General features: G+C 34.6%; 1 protein-coding gene across 1 annotated transcript in view; it reads left to right on the top strand.

The window, feature by feature from the left end:
* MMP16 (matrix metallopeptidase 16) overlaps positions 1-15,592 on the top strand; it is a 305,212-nt gene extending 289,620 nt beyond the window's left edge. Inside the window, exon 10 of the mRNA XM_047842792.1 lies at positions 5,780-15,592. Coding sequence (XP_047698748.1) covers positions 5,780-6,114 — 335 coding nt within the window. The 3' untranslated portion in view covers positions 6,115-15,592. The remainder of the gene's footprint in view (positions 1-5,779) is intronic.
* The last annotated feature ends 247 nt before the right edge of the window (positions 15,593-15,839 follow it).

Below are 15,839 nucleotides of genomic sequence, written 5' to 3'. Positions count from 1 at the left end.
TAGTGTAGGCGGAGACAAAGTCAGAAAGAACCTAGAAGCTCTGATCATATAACTTGTTGGGAATTATAGGGTTTTTTTGTATATTCTATTGGTTCATAGAATTAAAAGACCAAGTTAAAATAAAGCCAGTATGTGATAAAAGCAGAAATGCACAGGAAAGGGCAGATAGAAATGAAAACATATCTTTCAAAGGGTTATCAATAAAAAAATGAGGGAAGTAACAGTGCAGCCACATTGGAGGCTTGTAAAACCAGATCAAAATAAGTTCAAAACCTCAAACTATACAGATGAATTTGAAAAGGACAAAGGAATGAAAGAAATAGGTGAAAAATTATCACATGGAGGCCGAAAATTGAAATTACCCCTACGAATTATAGGTGTCACCGAGGAAGAAGCTAGAGGAGAGGAGATTTCTTGAGGTTAAATTAAAGGGCTTTTATTAAAGCCCAGATAAAACCAACTCTAGGTAATATTTACAGAAGTCTTACCACTGCTCTAGACTGTCTTCAGTAAAGATTATCACATAGTATACAAAAATATTGCAAAGAAAATTCAACCGAGATCTCACTGGTTATTCCCTCTAGAAAGTTTGATAATAGTTTCTTGTTCCTTATCTTTGTTTTATTAACTTTCTAAACTGAGTCTACCTTTTATAATAAAAATAACTTTTAAAATAAGTAGTAAATTGTTTCACAAGATTGAAAAAGTACACATAATCTTTTTTTTTAAGTTTATTTATTTTGAGACAGAAAGAGAGTGCAAGTGTGGGAAGGGCAGAGAGAGAGGGGGAGAGAGAGAATCCCAAGCAGGCTCCGCACTATCACTGCAGAGCCCAACATGGGGCTCAAACTTATGAACCATGAGATCATGACCTGAGTTGAAGTCAAACGCTTAACTGACTGAGCCACCCAGGCACCCCTGAAAAAGTACACATTTCCTCACCACATTAACTTTTCATTTTCCCTGCTTCTATTTACAAGGCCTCTAATATCTGAGATCTGATCAGATTCTCTGGGGATAAATCATAATTATATTAAAAAAATCTTCTTGATGCCCCCTGTCCCATGGTTTTTCATATTCTTTTCCATCTGAATATTTAATCATATTCATTCTGTATAAATCAGTGAAATTGTGCTAAAGAGTATATTCTGAACTGAATTAGCTCTTTCATAAATAGTTTCTAACCAAGTATGAAGCAACACATCAAAATTGTTTAAGTTAGAATACATAATTATATTCTTTTGGTTATATTAATACAATTAACAAAATACTATCAGTTTTCACCCCTGCCAAAATTCCTACTCAATTTTATGTGTCCTACAAAACAGGACTGAGACTACCAAGATCATATTCCTATGAACATTTTTCCCACTCTCTACCCACCTCAAAGGTCAATTTCAGAAGGGGGAAAAAAATAAGTTTTCTTCTATTCAGAATTTCGAGGCTTCTCTTTACATAGTAAAAAAATAATTTTGTAAAATACTGACAAAGAACATGTTGGGAAAAATCAACGCTTACAAATGACTAAAACCTACAGATGAAACTGCAATATATCTATGTTTTCTGGACCTCTCCTGTCCAGTCCCCTCTTTGATTTGACTTCAACATTGAGTCACTCTTCATCTTTCAGGCTCTCCTCCTTGAATATCCTTTTTTGCTTACCCTATCCCTTGCACTCAAAATCTCATAATAATCAGCTTATATGCTCATTATCCGCTCTGATGTAAACTCTTTGAAGACAGTCACACAGTAAACATTCAATAAATATTAGTTGTATAAATTAATTTTATGTCTCCCATTACTCTAAAAATTCACTGCCTGAAGGAGATATCTCATTTATCTGAAACACTTGTTCTGTACAATAGCAATACTAAATGATCTGGAAGGCCTTGGTCTGTCAACAGCAAAGTCTCCTCTTTTCATTATCTACAGATGTCATGCTTGTAGCTTCTTACCTTAAATTCATAGTTTACACAATTTCTTCCCTTGGATTTGTGTATGAAAGATGAAAAGTTCAAATTATTAAGTAAACAAATTTGTATTTGTAGTTTGACTCAAAGTAATTCCCCATAAGTCTATGCGCATGGTATTTGATAGTCATAAAGTTAAAGATGATAGAACACTGAATGTTTTCTCTGGTTTATCCTTCTGTCAATGTAGGAATTTGTTCCTTGGAATCGTCTCCTAGTGGTAATCTTTTTTAAAAAAAAGTCTACAGATTCAGCAATTCAGCTATAGGTTTTTGAAGAGTGCGTTTTATATTATATGCCTCCCTATATACCTACTGGTATTAATTTTGCCATTTTTATCAATGAAATATGAATACTTGGTGCTATTTATTGAATGCCTATCATGTATCAGTTGTGCTACATAAATTCATTATCTAATTTAATTGTCCAACATAAATAACTTTTTATGTAATTATTATTTATTAATGAGGAAACTGGCATCAGCTAGTTTAAGTAGCTTATTCATGATCATAAGAAAGGTAAGATTATATATTTGAGGTTTGAAACTAGAACATTCTAGCCCCACTGAATGTGCTATAATATACTATCTCCAAAGAGGAAAATTTAACACCATTCTCTACATTATATCATTAAGGTAACTGATTATCTGTCAAGTCTGGCTTAATTTTTCATCATGTCACGCTAGACAAATTCAGGCTTTCTCAGAATGTAGCTTCCTGAGCCATCATCCTCCTGGTTTTCGCCTGTAACCATCTAAACAGTTTTCTCATTGTCCTGTCTACTCTTAGTTTCTGAAAACACAGAAATATAAATGAGATTTGAGTCATAAAGAATATAGTGGAATGATTTCTTCTTAGCATTTATTTTTTGACCATGTTTTAAGCAAGAACAAGTTTTTAACACATACTAAAATTTTAGTGAAGAATCACTGAATTGCCTCTCCCTCAAATTGTTTCTATGTTAATTGCCATCAAGGCATACCACCTAGATATTCTATATTTTCTCCTTATAAGGTGCACTTATAAGGTAAATGCAAGATTCTACTTTTAAACTGTTGCATTTCATTTTGCTGATTGAAGCCCTACTTTAGCCTGATTCTTGATTCTGTTGATTTGCTATAGTCCCTACTCCCCATTCTCACCCTGGGTTAAAATATACAAGTGAAATTCAAACACATATTTCCACAAGATTCAGTTTATTCATTCACATTTATTAAACACTAATTAACTTCTTACTAATAAATATATCAGAGTGGAAAACAGAGAACACATAGGCACTGTCATCCAGGAACATCTACTAAGTTAGAACAAGGCAATTATGGTGGACAATGTCTCATTACATTCTAGGATTAAGCAATAGAAAAGTCACCAGTAAAATCCAGTCAAATATGAGAGAAGAAAAAGCTGTCACATAATACATTACAGCCCCACTGAATTCTTTCTCAGAATTTCTCAAAAAATGGTAATTTGGGTAAGAATTCATCTCAGGTTGCTATTCTTATTAGCATAACATCTACGACAGTGTAACATCAAAGCTACTCTCAAAAAGGAAGAAAAATGAGTACATCAACATTTCTTCAACCAGGTGCTATTTCATAAGTGGGGAAACAAAACCAGACCTACATTATTGAGTGAGATGAATATTGTGGGATCAAGGTTTGACAGATTTCTATTACCATGATTTCAGGCCATTTCTTTTCAAGTATTTTTATTATTTAAATTCTATGGACTAGATATGTTACCTCATAACAAATATATTCAGTAAACTACAATCCTACTCCTTTATGTGGAGTGTGCTACTATAAAATTTGGCCTGTATAAATGGAAAAATGGAAACTTCTGAACTTTTGCGTCATACCCAGTAGGTTCACAGTAATTAGCTTTGACTAAAAATTAAAGATGAGGACACTTCCAGCTGTTGGTTTCCAGTTTATAAATATAAGAAGTAAATTCACGTGTTTTGAAGGTCTGTTTAATTCTAAATCAATGCCATTATTCAACAGTGATTGTCTAATGTACTATTACCTGGCAAGTCTTCAACGTTTCTTCATCCAAGCTTGTTGAGTAATTACATTGGATTTCATTAGTGTGATCAAATACCAGCTCCCTGCTGAAATATTTGAATCTACATACACCTGCTTTCACTTGGCAAGTTACTCTGATTGCAAAACTGCCCTTCGAAACTAAAAGCACCAGCAGATTTTTATGGCATTGAACAGAATGATTTCCAAAATGAAGTGACCTGAAGTGCTGGTCTCTCCGAGATGAAATTTTTGGAAAGGTGTCAGAGTTTTTTGTTGCATGGGTGTTACCTCTCACACCTGTGATGTTTAATCAAGAAGCATTTGTTAAAAGAGATCTCTAAGGGACACAGTTTTAGGAAAACCATTAAGTATTCAGGCTCCAGAACTAGATCAAGATTTAAATTCTGCTTTCACCAGGACTTGGACATATTATTTTATCTCTGAGCCTCGGTATCTTTGCCTGAAAGTATAGATGCATAATTCCACCTGACAGAATGGTTATGAGTATTAAAATATGTCATTTACTGAGTTTTAAACACAGTACTTCTTACATAATAAGTGCTCAATAATACAGGTTAAAGAAAACCATCATAAATGATTATTAGGCCTACTATTCAAAACAGCTCCCAAAATAAAGTTTTTAATTATAGCATTAAAACATTTCTTCTTGGCTTCTTGAATTTTATCTCAAAGTAAGAATTAAGTCCAATGAGTGTGAGTGTAGTCACAAAGAAACTTGACATGAAGAAGCTCTAGATGAAAAGAACTTTTTTTTCCCCAATTAAAACAACAAAAATTGAGAGAACAGCCCTAAACACACACACACACACACACACACACACACACACACACACACACACACACACACACACCAGCTTTCAAAGTCTATTATCTGCATCCATAATGTTTTGGAACAGAAAGCATATGTACTGCTAGTTACATGAGCTTTCCACAGACCACCTCCTCCCCTATGAAATATGTTAGTTGGAAATATTAAAGATAGAATTGTAGATTGATATTCTACTTTATTAATCCTTCACTATATAAGTAAATAAGAATGTTAAACGAAAAGGACAAAAGGAGAAGGAAGAAAATGGGCATGATGTAGAACCAGAAATAAGGTTAGTGCAGAAATACTCTAAATACTTATTTACTTGCTGAGATTTCCAACAGGCAAAGGAAAACATCCCTATAGTTTTATGACTTACGAATCGTGATGATTTCTCGTCCAAATGACAAAAGCAAACCTATTGTTTAGGTACAACTGCTTCTGATACTAAGATGACTAGAAATTTCCCCTGAGGTGTTTCATGGAGAGGCCTCCTCATCATGTATTGTACAATGTCCTGTCGACAGCGGTCAGCGGGCAAACAGTTCTTCAGTTTATAAGGCTGTTTCAGCATCTTTTAACATAGGTTGATATTATCACTCTGATGTGTAATTCTGAAACAGCAACCTTATAAGTGAAAAATAAGGTCAAGTTCTCTTTCCAGACTAGGAGTAGATGTGTACAGCATGATCTTTCAACATTCTGCTGTAGATACTTTGGCTCTTGGCTAAGCTTTCCATAGGCATTAGAGGGCACAATTCCTACAGCATATCGGCCAGATTCATTTCAACAGGTGGCTGAGCTGAAGATGTGTTCTTCCTACAAAAACTGAGGGGCCTTCACATACATCATTTACAAAGTAGCCTAATTATAATGTAAATCTAACTGAACTAAAATTTCTATCCATATACACTTTCAAAATAAGTGGTACCCATCTGTGTGTGTTTCCCCCTCTAGGCTTTACGTATTTCTACAAAGGCAAGGAGTACTGGAAATTCAACAACCAGATACTCAAAGTAGAACCTGGATATCCCAGATCCATCCTCAAGGATTTTATGGGCTGTGATGGACCAACAGACAGAGATAAAGAAGGACACAGCCCACCAGACGATGTAGACATTGTCATCAAACTGGACAACACAGCCAGCACTGTGAAAGCCATAGCTATTGTCATTCCCTGCATCTTGGCCTTATGTCTCCTTGTATTGGTTTACACTGTGTTCCAGTTCAAGAGGAAAGGAACACCCCGCCACATACTGTACTGTAAACGCTCTATGCAAGAGTGGGTGTGATGTAGGGTTTTTTTTCTTTCTTTCTTTTCCAGGAGTTTGTGGTAACTTGAGATTCAAGACAAGAGCTGTTATGCTGTTTCCTAGCTAGGAGCAGGCTTGTGGCAGCCTGATTCAGGGCTGACCTTTCAAACCCAGAGGGTTGCTGGTCCTGCACATGAGTGGAAATACACTCATGGGGAAGCTTCCATGATGCACAGTATCTGCCGTTCTTCAGTCCTTTGTCTTTCTTTGTCATTCAGTTCTAGGCCTTTCCTCTGCACGCTCAATGCCCAGTAAATTTTCAGGATTAACTAAAGAAGAGGAAAAAAAGAAGAAAAGATTCTTCTTAAAGGTTTCTAATATTATTTTCCTTCTGAAGTCTGAGCCCATATCTGGGGGAAAAAAAAAAGCAAAATGGAAAACCCATGAATTTTGCTTTAAAGCAAAGAAAAAAAAAAGTTAAACAAAAAACCCACAATTGAACTTTCAGGAAAGTGTGAAGACCCAAAACAGCTTTGTCTCCAAAGAAGATAGCTCTCTGACTGCTATGGATAGTCTCCTACACTTCATTTTTGTCAGGTGGGAGATCTGGAATATACATGCAGGACTTTAGACTGTTGGGACAGCCATTTTCCAACAAACAAGGGGCCAAAATATCTGCAATATAGTAACAGCCTTAATAATAATACATCCATTTTTCGTTTTATACAGCTGTTCTCAGCTATGTCCTCAATGTTTCATCACATTTATACTCATAGCTATATTCAAACAGGACCTTTTGATTGTTTTTGAAGTGTTTCTAATCCCCTTCCTGCCACCTGACCCCTGCATCATTGTGATAATCTCCCCAAGTTGTATTAGGCCATTGCCCCAGGCCTTCCATGGGTCTGTCAGAAATATTCATTATAAGCAGAGCAAGAAGCAGTATGTCTCCAAAGTGGTTTAAAGTGACAGTTATTTTACAAGGATATGTGACACTAGTAATACATTGGTGTAACCCTTTGAGAACTATCAGATCAGCTTTCAGAGTCTTAGGCTTGTCAGTCTTGCTGTCTGGTAACTTACAGAACTGGGCAATGGTAAACACAGGCACAGGTTCAAGAAGTTCAGGTTTTTAAAAAAGATATCCTATAACCCCATGTAATTTTTAAGAGATTTACGGTACTACATAAATGCATTTATAGCAAACAGAAATGATGTTACTTGCCAAAAAATTTTCTGGCAAATAAAAAGATATTTTATTAAGAAAATATAAGAGTGAAATTTTATTCGAAGAAGTGACCATGATAGCCTAAGTCTTTTTTATTTTTCTTAGACATATTGAATTTCTGTTTTAAGGTCCATTGCATGAAAATTCAATTTGCCTTGGTACATGCAGTTAGCATTGCCATTTTACAAATGATTTAAAATGATGACTCTGAGATTGCATGAATATCTCTAGTACATTACCTATTGCATGTCAACCATAGTTCTCAAAGGGTTAGTGTGGCTTCTGGCATTTAGCCATCCATTTGATCACTGACAGAGCCAAGAGACCACCAAAGCATTTCATTGTTGAGTGTAATTTGTCCTAACAGCAGTATTGTCATTTTCATGTGACCTGCAGAGCAGGTTTGTATCAATATTTTTTTCCTAGAGAAAAGTCAGCAACTGACAGACCTCTTTATTGATTTTTAGGAGCTGCTTCTTGCAGTGAAAGGCTTTACAGCCACTGGGCTGTGAACTTATTAGAGATGGTCAGAACGAACGCACCCCATGAGTCAGACATTGGCTTTGTGTGAAAGCCAGCTTTTGAGGGGATTAGCTTTTGAAACAATGAACAGCTTGCCTTGAACTTGATTATTGATCTGTTGACTGTCATTAACAACAACTTAAACATTGTCTTCTGTGAAAATTTTCCTTGAAGAGTCCTGTCTATGTCTTTGCCCTTTGACCTTTAACTTGCAAACTGGCACAAACTGAAGGAAATCTGGTATTGCTTCTCCTTTGGAGTGTTAATTGTACTCTAAAACCCTAGTAAGCATGAGCTGTTTCCTTAGAGTAGAGAGAGAGAGAGAGAAAGAGTGTCGACGGTGGTTCTGCAGATGGACACTTTGCAATTTACATGCACACTCAAAAAATGCCCTGTAGGTAGAAGTGACTTTTAATTTTCCTTTAATATAATTTCAAATCTAAATTCATCATTTTAAGTACAAATATAAAACTATAGGGGATAAACAACAACAACAAAAAACTCTCAAAATACTTGAATGGCCAGTGTGGCTTTTATATAAAGCAAGAATTTTATACTAGTGAAAATTTCTTACTCATTTGCTAATAATACATATTTCCAGATGATTTTTAATGAGTGTAGGTACACACATTCTTATTTGGAAATGGATAGTTTGGCTGCCTTGAATTTCTATTTATACTCAACATAGCATGAAAATTAGAATGTCTTTCGGTTAAACAACATGTTTATGATTTGGTTTGGGAAAATATTTTGTAATCCCGGGTGGCATGTTACAGAGCCTTGCAGGTTATTTCTTACAACCTGAACACGTATGACGTAAGGCTAAGAAAAAAGAACAGTTAAAAAAGAGGAATGGCTTTACAGTAAAACAGTATGTAATGCAAACTGTATTTTGACAGGATATCAGAGATTATGTACATGAGGGCCAAGAAAGCATGGGGAGAGGACCAAAATCAGGCCTGTAGCTTCACTTCAGTGCTTCCATTCCAGATGATGCTGATATTATAAAGAGTTAGTCACTTATATTGAGCATAGAGGACTATCTACATAAGCTCATTGATATAGTGTTTGCTTATGAGAGGGTTTAATCCTTTTAGGACCTTGATGTCAAGAAAAAAGATGACTGGAAATTGTATTTTGCTAAACGTAGAAATGAGGACTAAGTCATTTGGGGACGTGAGTAAATCATTGAGGAATTCCATCGACCTGCATTGAACATTGATTTTTTTTTTCTAAAATGAGAAAGAAACTGAAGAAACAATCTTTTGCCTCTTTACTCATTTGTCACAGTATCCTGATCCATCAGAAGACTATAAGTATATAAGGGCTAGAAAATAACCATAGCATTAAGAAAGGAAGGACTCTGACATTATGCTTGAATTCTAGGAATGTCATGGCTAAGTGCTGGGTCATATTTACTTCAATGTGAGATGAGATTTGTGTGATAAGAAAAAAAAAACATATACAGCTTCTCTCTTTACTAGAACAGTTAAAATTTCAGGTGTGAGACTACAAGAGATGAGAAAATATTAAGCTCAATATAACCACAAACCTCATGATTCTATTTGTTTATCGTACACAGGGCACTTTGTGGGAATGGTTGCTGACTCTTCTTCCATTTGGGGTTTGGAAAAAAATCTCGATCTTCTTGGAATAGTGAAAGGGAGAGCGACCAATTGGTCTAGCACATAAGAACAGTGATTCAAAAACATCGTGGAATAAATTTCCATGGGTCAACAACATAATGTACCAGTTCAGTATCAATAGAAACATGCAATCTATGAAATATTTTTCATCAGACCATCACTAATAGCATGGAAAGTTCTAACTTCGGGTTTCTCAAATTGCAATCAAAACACATTCATGATCACAAAACAAAATTCTCCTTCTGTTTGATTATTTCTCAATACTTTAATATAGACACAAATGTAAACAAGGTAATGTTCCTTACATAAATGAACTATATAGTTTATAATTTTAGCCAAATATTATTGTTCTGTATACTATTAACTGGACTGAAATGAAGTATTAAAATAGTCAATCAGACTGTATTCCCTGTAAAGCAGTAAATCCACATCAGACCGTAGAGGAGGTTGTGAATTTAACTATCAACCCCTTTTAGAACAAAGTGTCTACTGACATGGCAATCAGAACAGGTGAATACAGAGACTCTTTACAACTGCAGAGATACCATAGATAAATTAGAGAACATTATATGATACTAGCAAAGACAACTTCTGTTATAAATCAGAGGGCAAGGCTTTTCTGAATCAGATGTAATAAATTACTAAGTAATAATTTACAGAAAATAATTACTAAGTAATAAAGAATAGAGACTGATTTACTGAAATAAGCAAGTGTTACTTTTACTAGTCAGATTGCTTGTGATCTTTTTCTATTGACACAATTGGTTTCATATACGGTATACTTATTTTTATTCCCTTTCTGTGGGTGATTAAAAACTCAGTGCGGTGGATGAGAACATTGCCGAACTTCACCGGTAGTTCCGATATGTGGATGATGTGTATATACTGAATCCTAGGTATAGTAATATAATATTTCCAAGTTCTGCATATTATGCTGATATCTCTAGTATGATACAAATACATGCCCACACTTTGTGAATCTTACAGTAGAATAACAAATGTGTCCATATTGACTAAATTCAATGTGCTGATGAGAAATGGATGTTATAATCAAGTAGACTGAGTTAACACAAGAGTCATGAAAAGATCTTTTTTTTTTTAAGTTTTGGAATTATTTCCAGAAACTAATAAAGGCGGTGATTTACAGATAGTATTGAGTCTGTGAGATTGTAACATATACTGAAACAACCTCGTGGATGGTGGTGAAATCTTTTTCAGTAAAACATAGCAAAGAGTTCATTTAATTTTTGATGCTCTCAGGAGCACATTCCAAAATATCACAGATGTCAAACGGAACATGCCATCTGAAGCAAAAATGTTAAATTCAGATAAGCTATTTATAAATAGCTGTGAATACAATCTCAGCCAATATATGATATCGCAGAAGGTTTCAAGTCGATAATAGAGGGTCTAACCATTTCGTTACATTTCATGCACCTTCATGATACTGACTTATTGTGACCACAGGTTATAACTGGCAGAGGATATGTATCTATGTTTTAGGTTACCTGTTGCCTAAGAGGAAATCATAGCTACATCAGAAAAGTTTTATAAGTTATATTTTAAAAATTAGTACTTTCTATAGTAAAGAAAACCGCAACCAGACATAGCACCACACCATAAATATTAAAATTAAATATTATATATATTAAATATAATGAAAATGGAGGAAAAGGAAAAATGAGTGTTTTGTAAAATATAAAAACATACTATAGCACTCCTTAATACAACTGGAAATCTTACTTTAGCAAGTATTAGAACTAGAGAAAAATGCAACTTCAAGCTCTCCATACTAGTCATGGGTATGTGACATATCAATGTATATAATTAACCAGTGGTCTTTAGATGTTACCCTGCATAAACACATCTCATACTAATGCACTGCCTTATAGGCTGAAAATGTCAAAAGTTAGGTGTTCAGTAACCTCAATTGGAAAGATTTAGAATGTTAGAATCTCCTGAGAAAAGCCACTTTTCTAGGATAGACATTTACCTCGGTAATCATATAACACAAACACTTGGCATAGTAGCAAAGAGCTTGCCTTTGTGTTCTAATCGTAACCTTTGTCTTTCTGTCCTACTCAAATGATTTTTTGCTTCCACTGGTGTCATTTTGAAATGATGCAGAGATATTTCAGGTCAATTGAATAACAGTTACAAATATCTCTTTCAATATGATATACGTATGTCTCCTTTGAAATTTAAACCAATAGTATCTAAAGCCTAAGAGTGAACGCTGATCTGAACAAATGCTGACAAATTCACAGAAATTGGGTGGAAGATAGATATTGTAAAATTTGTCAATTTTCTGGCGGAATACTAAAGTAGCAGCCTTCAATTTTTAAACAATTTGTGAGCTTATAAATGGACAGAGACATGCATCTTCTGTTTCGAACAATGCTAATTCTTTATATGGAGTAAGGGTATAAGATCATGAGTGCTGTAACAAAGCACGTCACAGACACTCAAAACTAAGCTCTTTAAGGAAAATGAGGGCATACCCAGTTAATTCATGGTCAGTGCATAAGAATAAAAAACATATGAAGGATATTTATTTATGAAGCTTTCTGAAGATTCTATGCCTTTTCAATTTAAAGAGCAGTGTGTCTTAAAATTTATCTTATGTTAACATTGGACTGGCGATAATATTCAAGTTTTCACTCAGTGTGTCTTTACATTCAAGGGCACACTGGGCATCGTAGGACAAATACATCATAAACTAGAATGTTGTGCTGATTACATAACTTTGCCATGTGCTCTTCTATAGAGCTGGATTTATATGCCCTTAAGAAGGGAGACGAAAATCAGTTAAATAGAAAAATGACCATACGATAATTGTATCATGTGATACCACTTAGCTTCAGAGCAAGATGTTATTAACCCTCATTTCCACGTAGAAAAACCGGAAGAAGAGAATGGTGAACATGAATAAAATGATTAACTTTTGACTTGTGAAGATGTTTCTTGAGTATTTTATCCACTTGTTTTTCTCCTTGAAAAAAATATCACACAGAATACAGACATATCTGTAGCACTTGGTCTGTAGCTAGATCGGATCCCAGGCATAACATTGTTTGACACAGGCCTTTTTATACATGCCTCATATACGATGAAGCTTTGGTGAGATGTGTCTGCATGGTAGAATGCTTTTTCCTAGGCTAGGATATGGTGCTGCTTATACTTGCCACCTTTTGTACGAATATATGTTTCTATGTTGGCCTGTCTTGCTGAGATATGGATGAATAAAGCCTGGTGTGAGCTGTCTATTTGCAAAGTCACTAGAATGCATGTTTCATTTGTTCTTTTGTAATGCCAGTTTGGACTTGCTCCCTCTCTATACATTGACAACACAGTTGTGAAGGTAAAATGTAGTTTCCTTGAATGAATGAATGATTCAATCTTTAAACCAATGTCTTATTTTTGCTTACCACTGAAATACTATCACAGAGGCCACATTATTGCCTGTCTTCTCACAGCTCTTTAGTATGTACTATTGCCTGGGTAAAATTAGGTTTTTGCCTTTTTCGTCACTTCTTTTGTATCTGACGTGGAATACATTATTCCTTTGTATGTTCATAAATACAAATTTTCACAATCTTAGTTACTTTGTTACTTCCAAACAAACCTGGTTTCCAAACCAGGATGATTGTGTGTCTGGTTTTTCTGCTCCTCCAATCCTGAAATTATTTGTTTGCTTTCTGTGAACACACAGACGGTTGGGAGGGCTATACTATTTTGTGTCGTCTTTTGCAGTCTGTGCCTATATTTGCATCCCTTCACATTTCCACCTTGCCCTTCTTTTAGTTACAGATTTGATTTCCCCTTCCATCTATGAAAACCAGAATTGAGCAGCACTGTACATCAGACTTGGTGCCTGGAAACTCTGTCTTTGTTCCTCAGTAATTTCCTTCACAAGTTTCACGCAAAGACAGTCCCAGTCAATTTCACACACCTTCCAATCTCTTACGTTGGATGCTAACTTTTTTAGAGTTATTCCCCTGAGAAAAGTGAAATGCTGAGTATGAAGGCTGTTGTCTGTTGATAAGCCAGCTAAGGAAGTTTGCTTTTGGAGAACGTTTCTTAAATAATTATACAGGAAAGTAAATACCATAATAGAGTGTTCTGCTTAAGGTACATCATGAGTACAAAAAATGCCTAAAACCTCAGTTCTTTGGTCTATTTGCCTTTATGTGTAAATTACATAAATCACATGTATATTATAAAGAGAGTGAATAAGAGAATAAGGGGTATTACAGCGGCAGCATTTTGCTGCGTTGGTTTTGACTGCATCAGCATTTCTATTGTGAACCTCTATTTTCAGGGGTTTTAGAGACTCACCCATAAAAATTTGCTTCAGGCTTAAAAGTCTTGAAAGATTTTTTTTTAGGTATATAATTTTAAACAAATATATCTTGTTTTTATATTAGAGGAAGGAAATAAATGGAGTTTACTAGTTCAAATTTACTCTACTATAACTTTTAATAAACTTAATTTTTTATCAAAAACATAAAATCTAATTAGTGCATAGTCTATTGATGGTTTTTAAAAGAATCAATTATTGATACTGAGAAAATTGCCTGCTTCGTCAGTGTACTAACCTTTCTTCAAGATGTTTTAAAATCTGTATACTTGTATTAACATTATCTTGATTCCAGTAGTGGATCAGTATGATAATGAACAGAATTTATGCCATCCATATGAGCTATCTGGTAATACAGATTTGGAAGTATATAGTGTGTGTGTGTGTGTGTGTGTGTGTATGTATGTATGTGTGTGTGTATGCCCACATACACACACACATACATATTTAACAGAATAAGGGGAAAATGCTCCCATAAATTTAGTTTATCAAATAAATACCGTATACTATATTAAAAAATAATTGCACATACATTTGTCTTTCAGAGCCAGAATGAGATGCAAGCAATTGCAAAGGAAAGTTGTCTCTTGGGTAAACAATAGACATTTTATAGCTTCTTATGAAAACCATTTTTCCTTTCTATATTGTGGTTATGGGAAATTAAAAGAATGTAATGCATATAATTAATGCAGACTTTATTTAAATAACATTAAAATATGAAGCAGAGAGAAACATTAGGAAATTAAATATTTAGGTTATTATCTTTTGGTTTGCTGACAATACTTTGCCTTTATTTTAATTCCCCATGATATTTTCAGTTCTGGAGAGGGTATTAAAATCTAACTTTAAGCTTCTGGATTGTTCACATTACACTCAACACTACTTCATTAAGTTCTTGATAATATGTAGTCTTCTGTGTGCAAAGAAAGAAATAAATAACACATTTATTTGCTGAATGAGCTTTAAGATTTGCAAGTTGTTAGTGGTTTTTTGCCCACACAGGATTCTATACATTTATAACATCTTAAATCTGGCATATAGATATATATATATTTTTTCAGATAGCTTCTACTGACAAACACAAAGCTTGTTTGTGTGCAAATATAAGGCTAAATAAATGGTGCTAAAGTGTATTATGACTGTCAGATATAATCAGGCAAAATTTTGTGGTGCTTAAATTAATTTTTTCATTGATTTTATTGATCAATGCATTGAACAGTGTTTATTATTCACAAGTTGTCTTTTATTAGTAAAACAAGGCCTCATAGCACATTGTTAAATAAAATGGTTGACTAGTCTATGTAACAGCTCACCAAGCTACTATCTCTTCAACTCCTTATAATGTTGCGTCATTAAAGGTCAAGGGGTCATGCTATTAATCTCATCGCTGCAGACCATTAACATGACTGAACTTTTCCACAAAGTACTTATGTTTACAATGCTATAACCCTTTGACTGCTGCGGCAACCTTTAACCACACAAATGTCACAAGCTAGAATCATCAGCATGGTTCTTGCCATGGCAATCAAAGAGTTAAGGGCTGTGCAGTGATTTGTTTTGTATTTATTAATTTATATTTATTTTGTTTCCATTCAAGGAGGGGATTTTGGGTGGGGCAGTTTTTGTCTGCTGTAAGTGTCTTAACCTAGGGAAGGGTTAAATGGCTTTTTATACTATTGCATCTTCTGTATTTACCATCAATTCATTGTGTTGTAATTAAAAAAAACTGTCAATAAATAAGAGAAAAGAAAACAGTTCATAGATATTGTGGTTTTACTCAATGAATGATATACATGCATTTATGACTAATATGGAGGCTGTGATGTATAGCAGCCTGCACTCTGTCTTCCTAGTCGATGTGAAGCAAAATGACAACCCTAAAATAATTTAGGCCAAAATTTCCTGTGTGTTTGCCTGAATCATCAAGTATATTAAACTAGCCACATCAACTGGAGAATTGTTTAACAACCAACTAGATGCATGTGACTGGCCAAGGACAGGAGCAAGA

This window comes from Prionailurus viverrinus, chromosome F2, assembly GCF_022837055.1.
Source record: "Prionailurus viverrinus isolate Anna chromosome F2, UM_Priviv_1.0, whole genome shotgun sequence".
NCBI classification, from domain to species: domain Eukaryota; kingdom Metazoa; phylum Chordata; class Mammalia; order Carnivora; family Felidae; genus Prionailurus; species Prionailurus viverrinus.
Note: the sequence above shows the minus strand (reverse complement) of the source record. Positions and strands in the feature narration are given on the sequence as shown.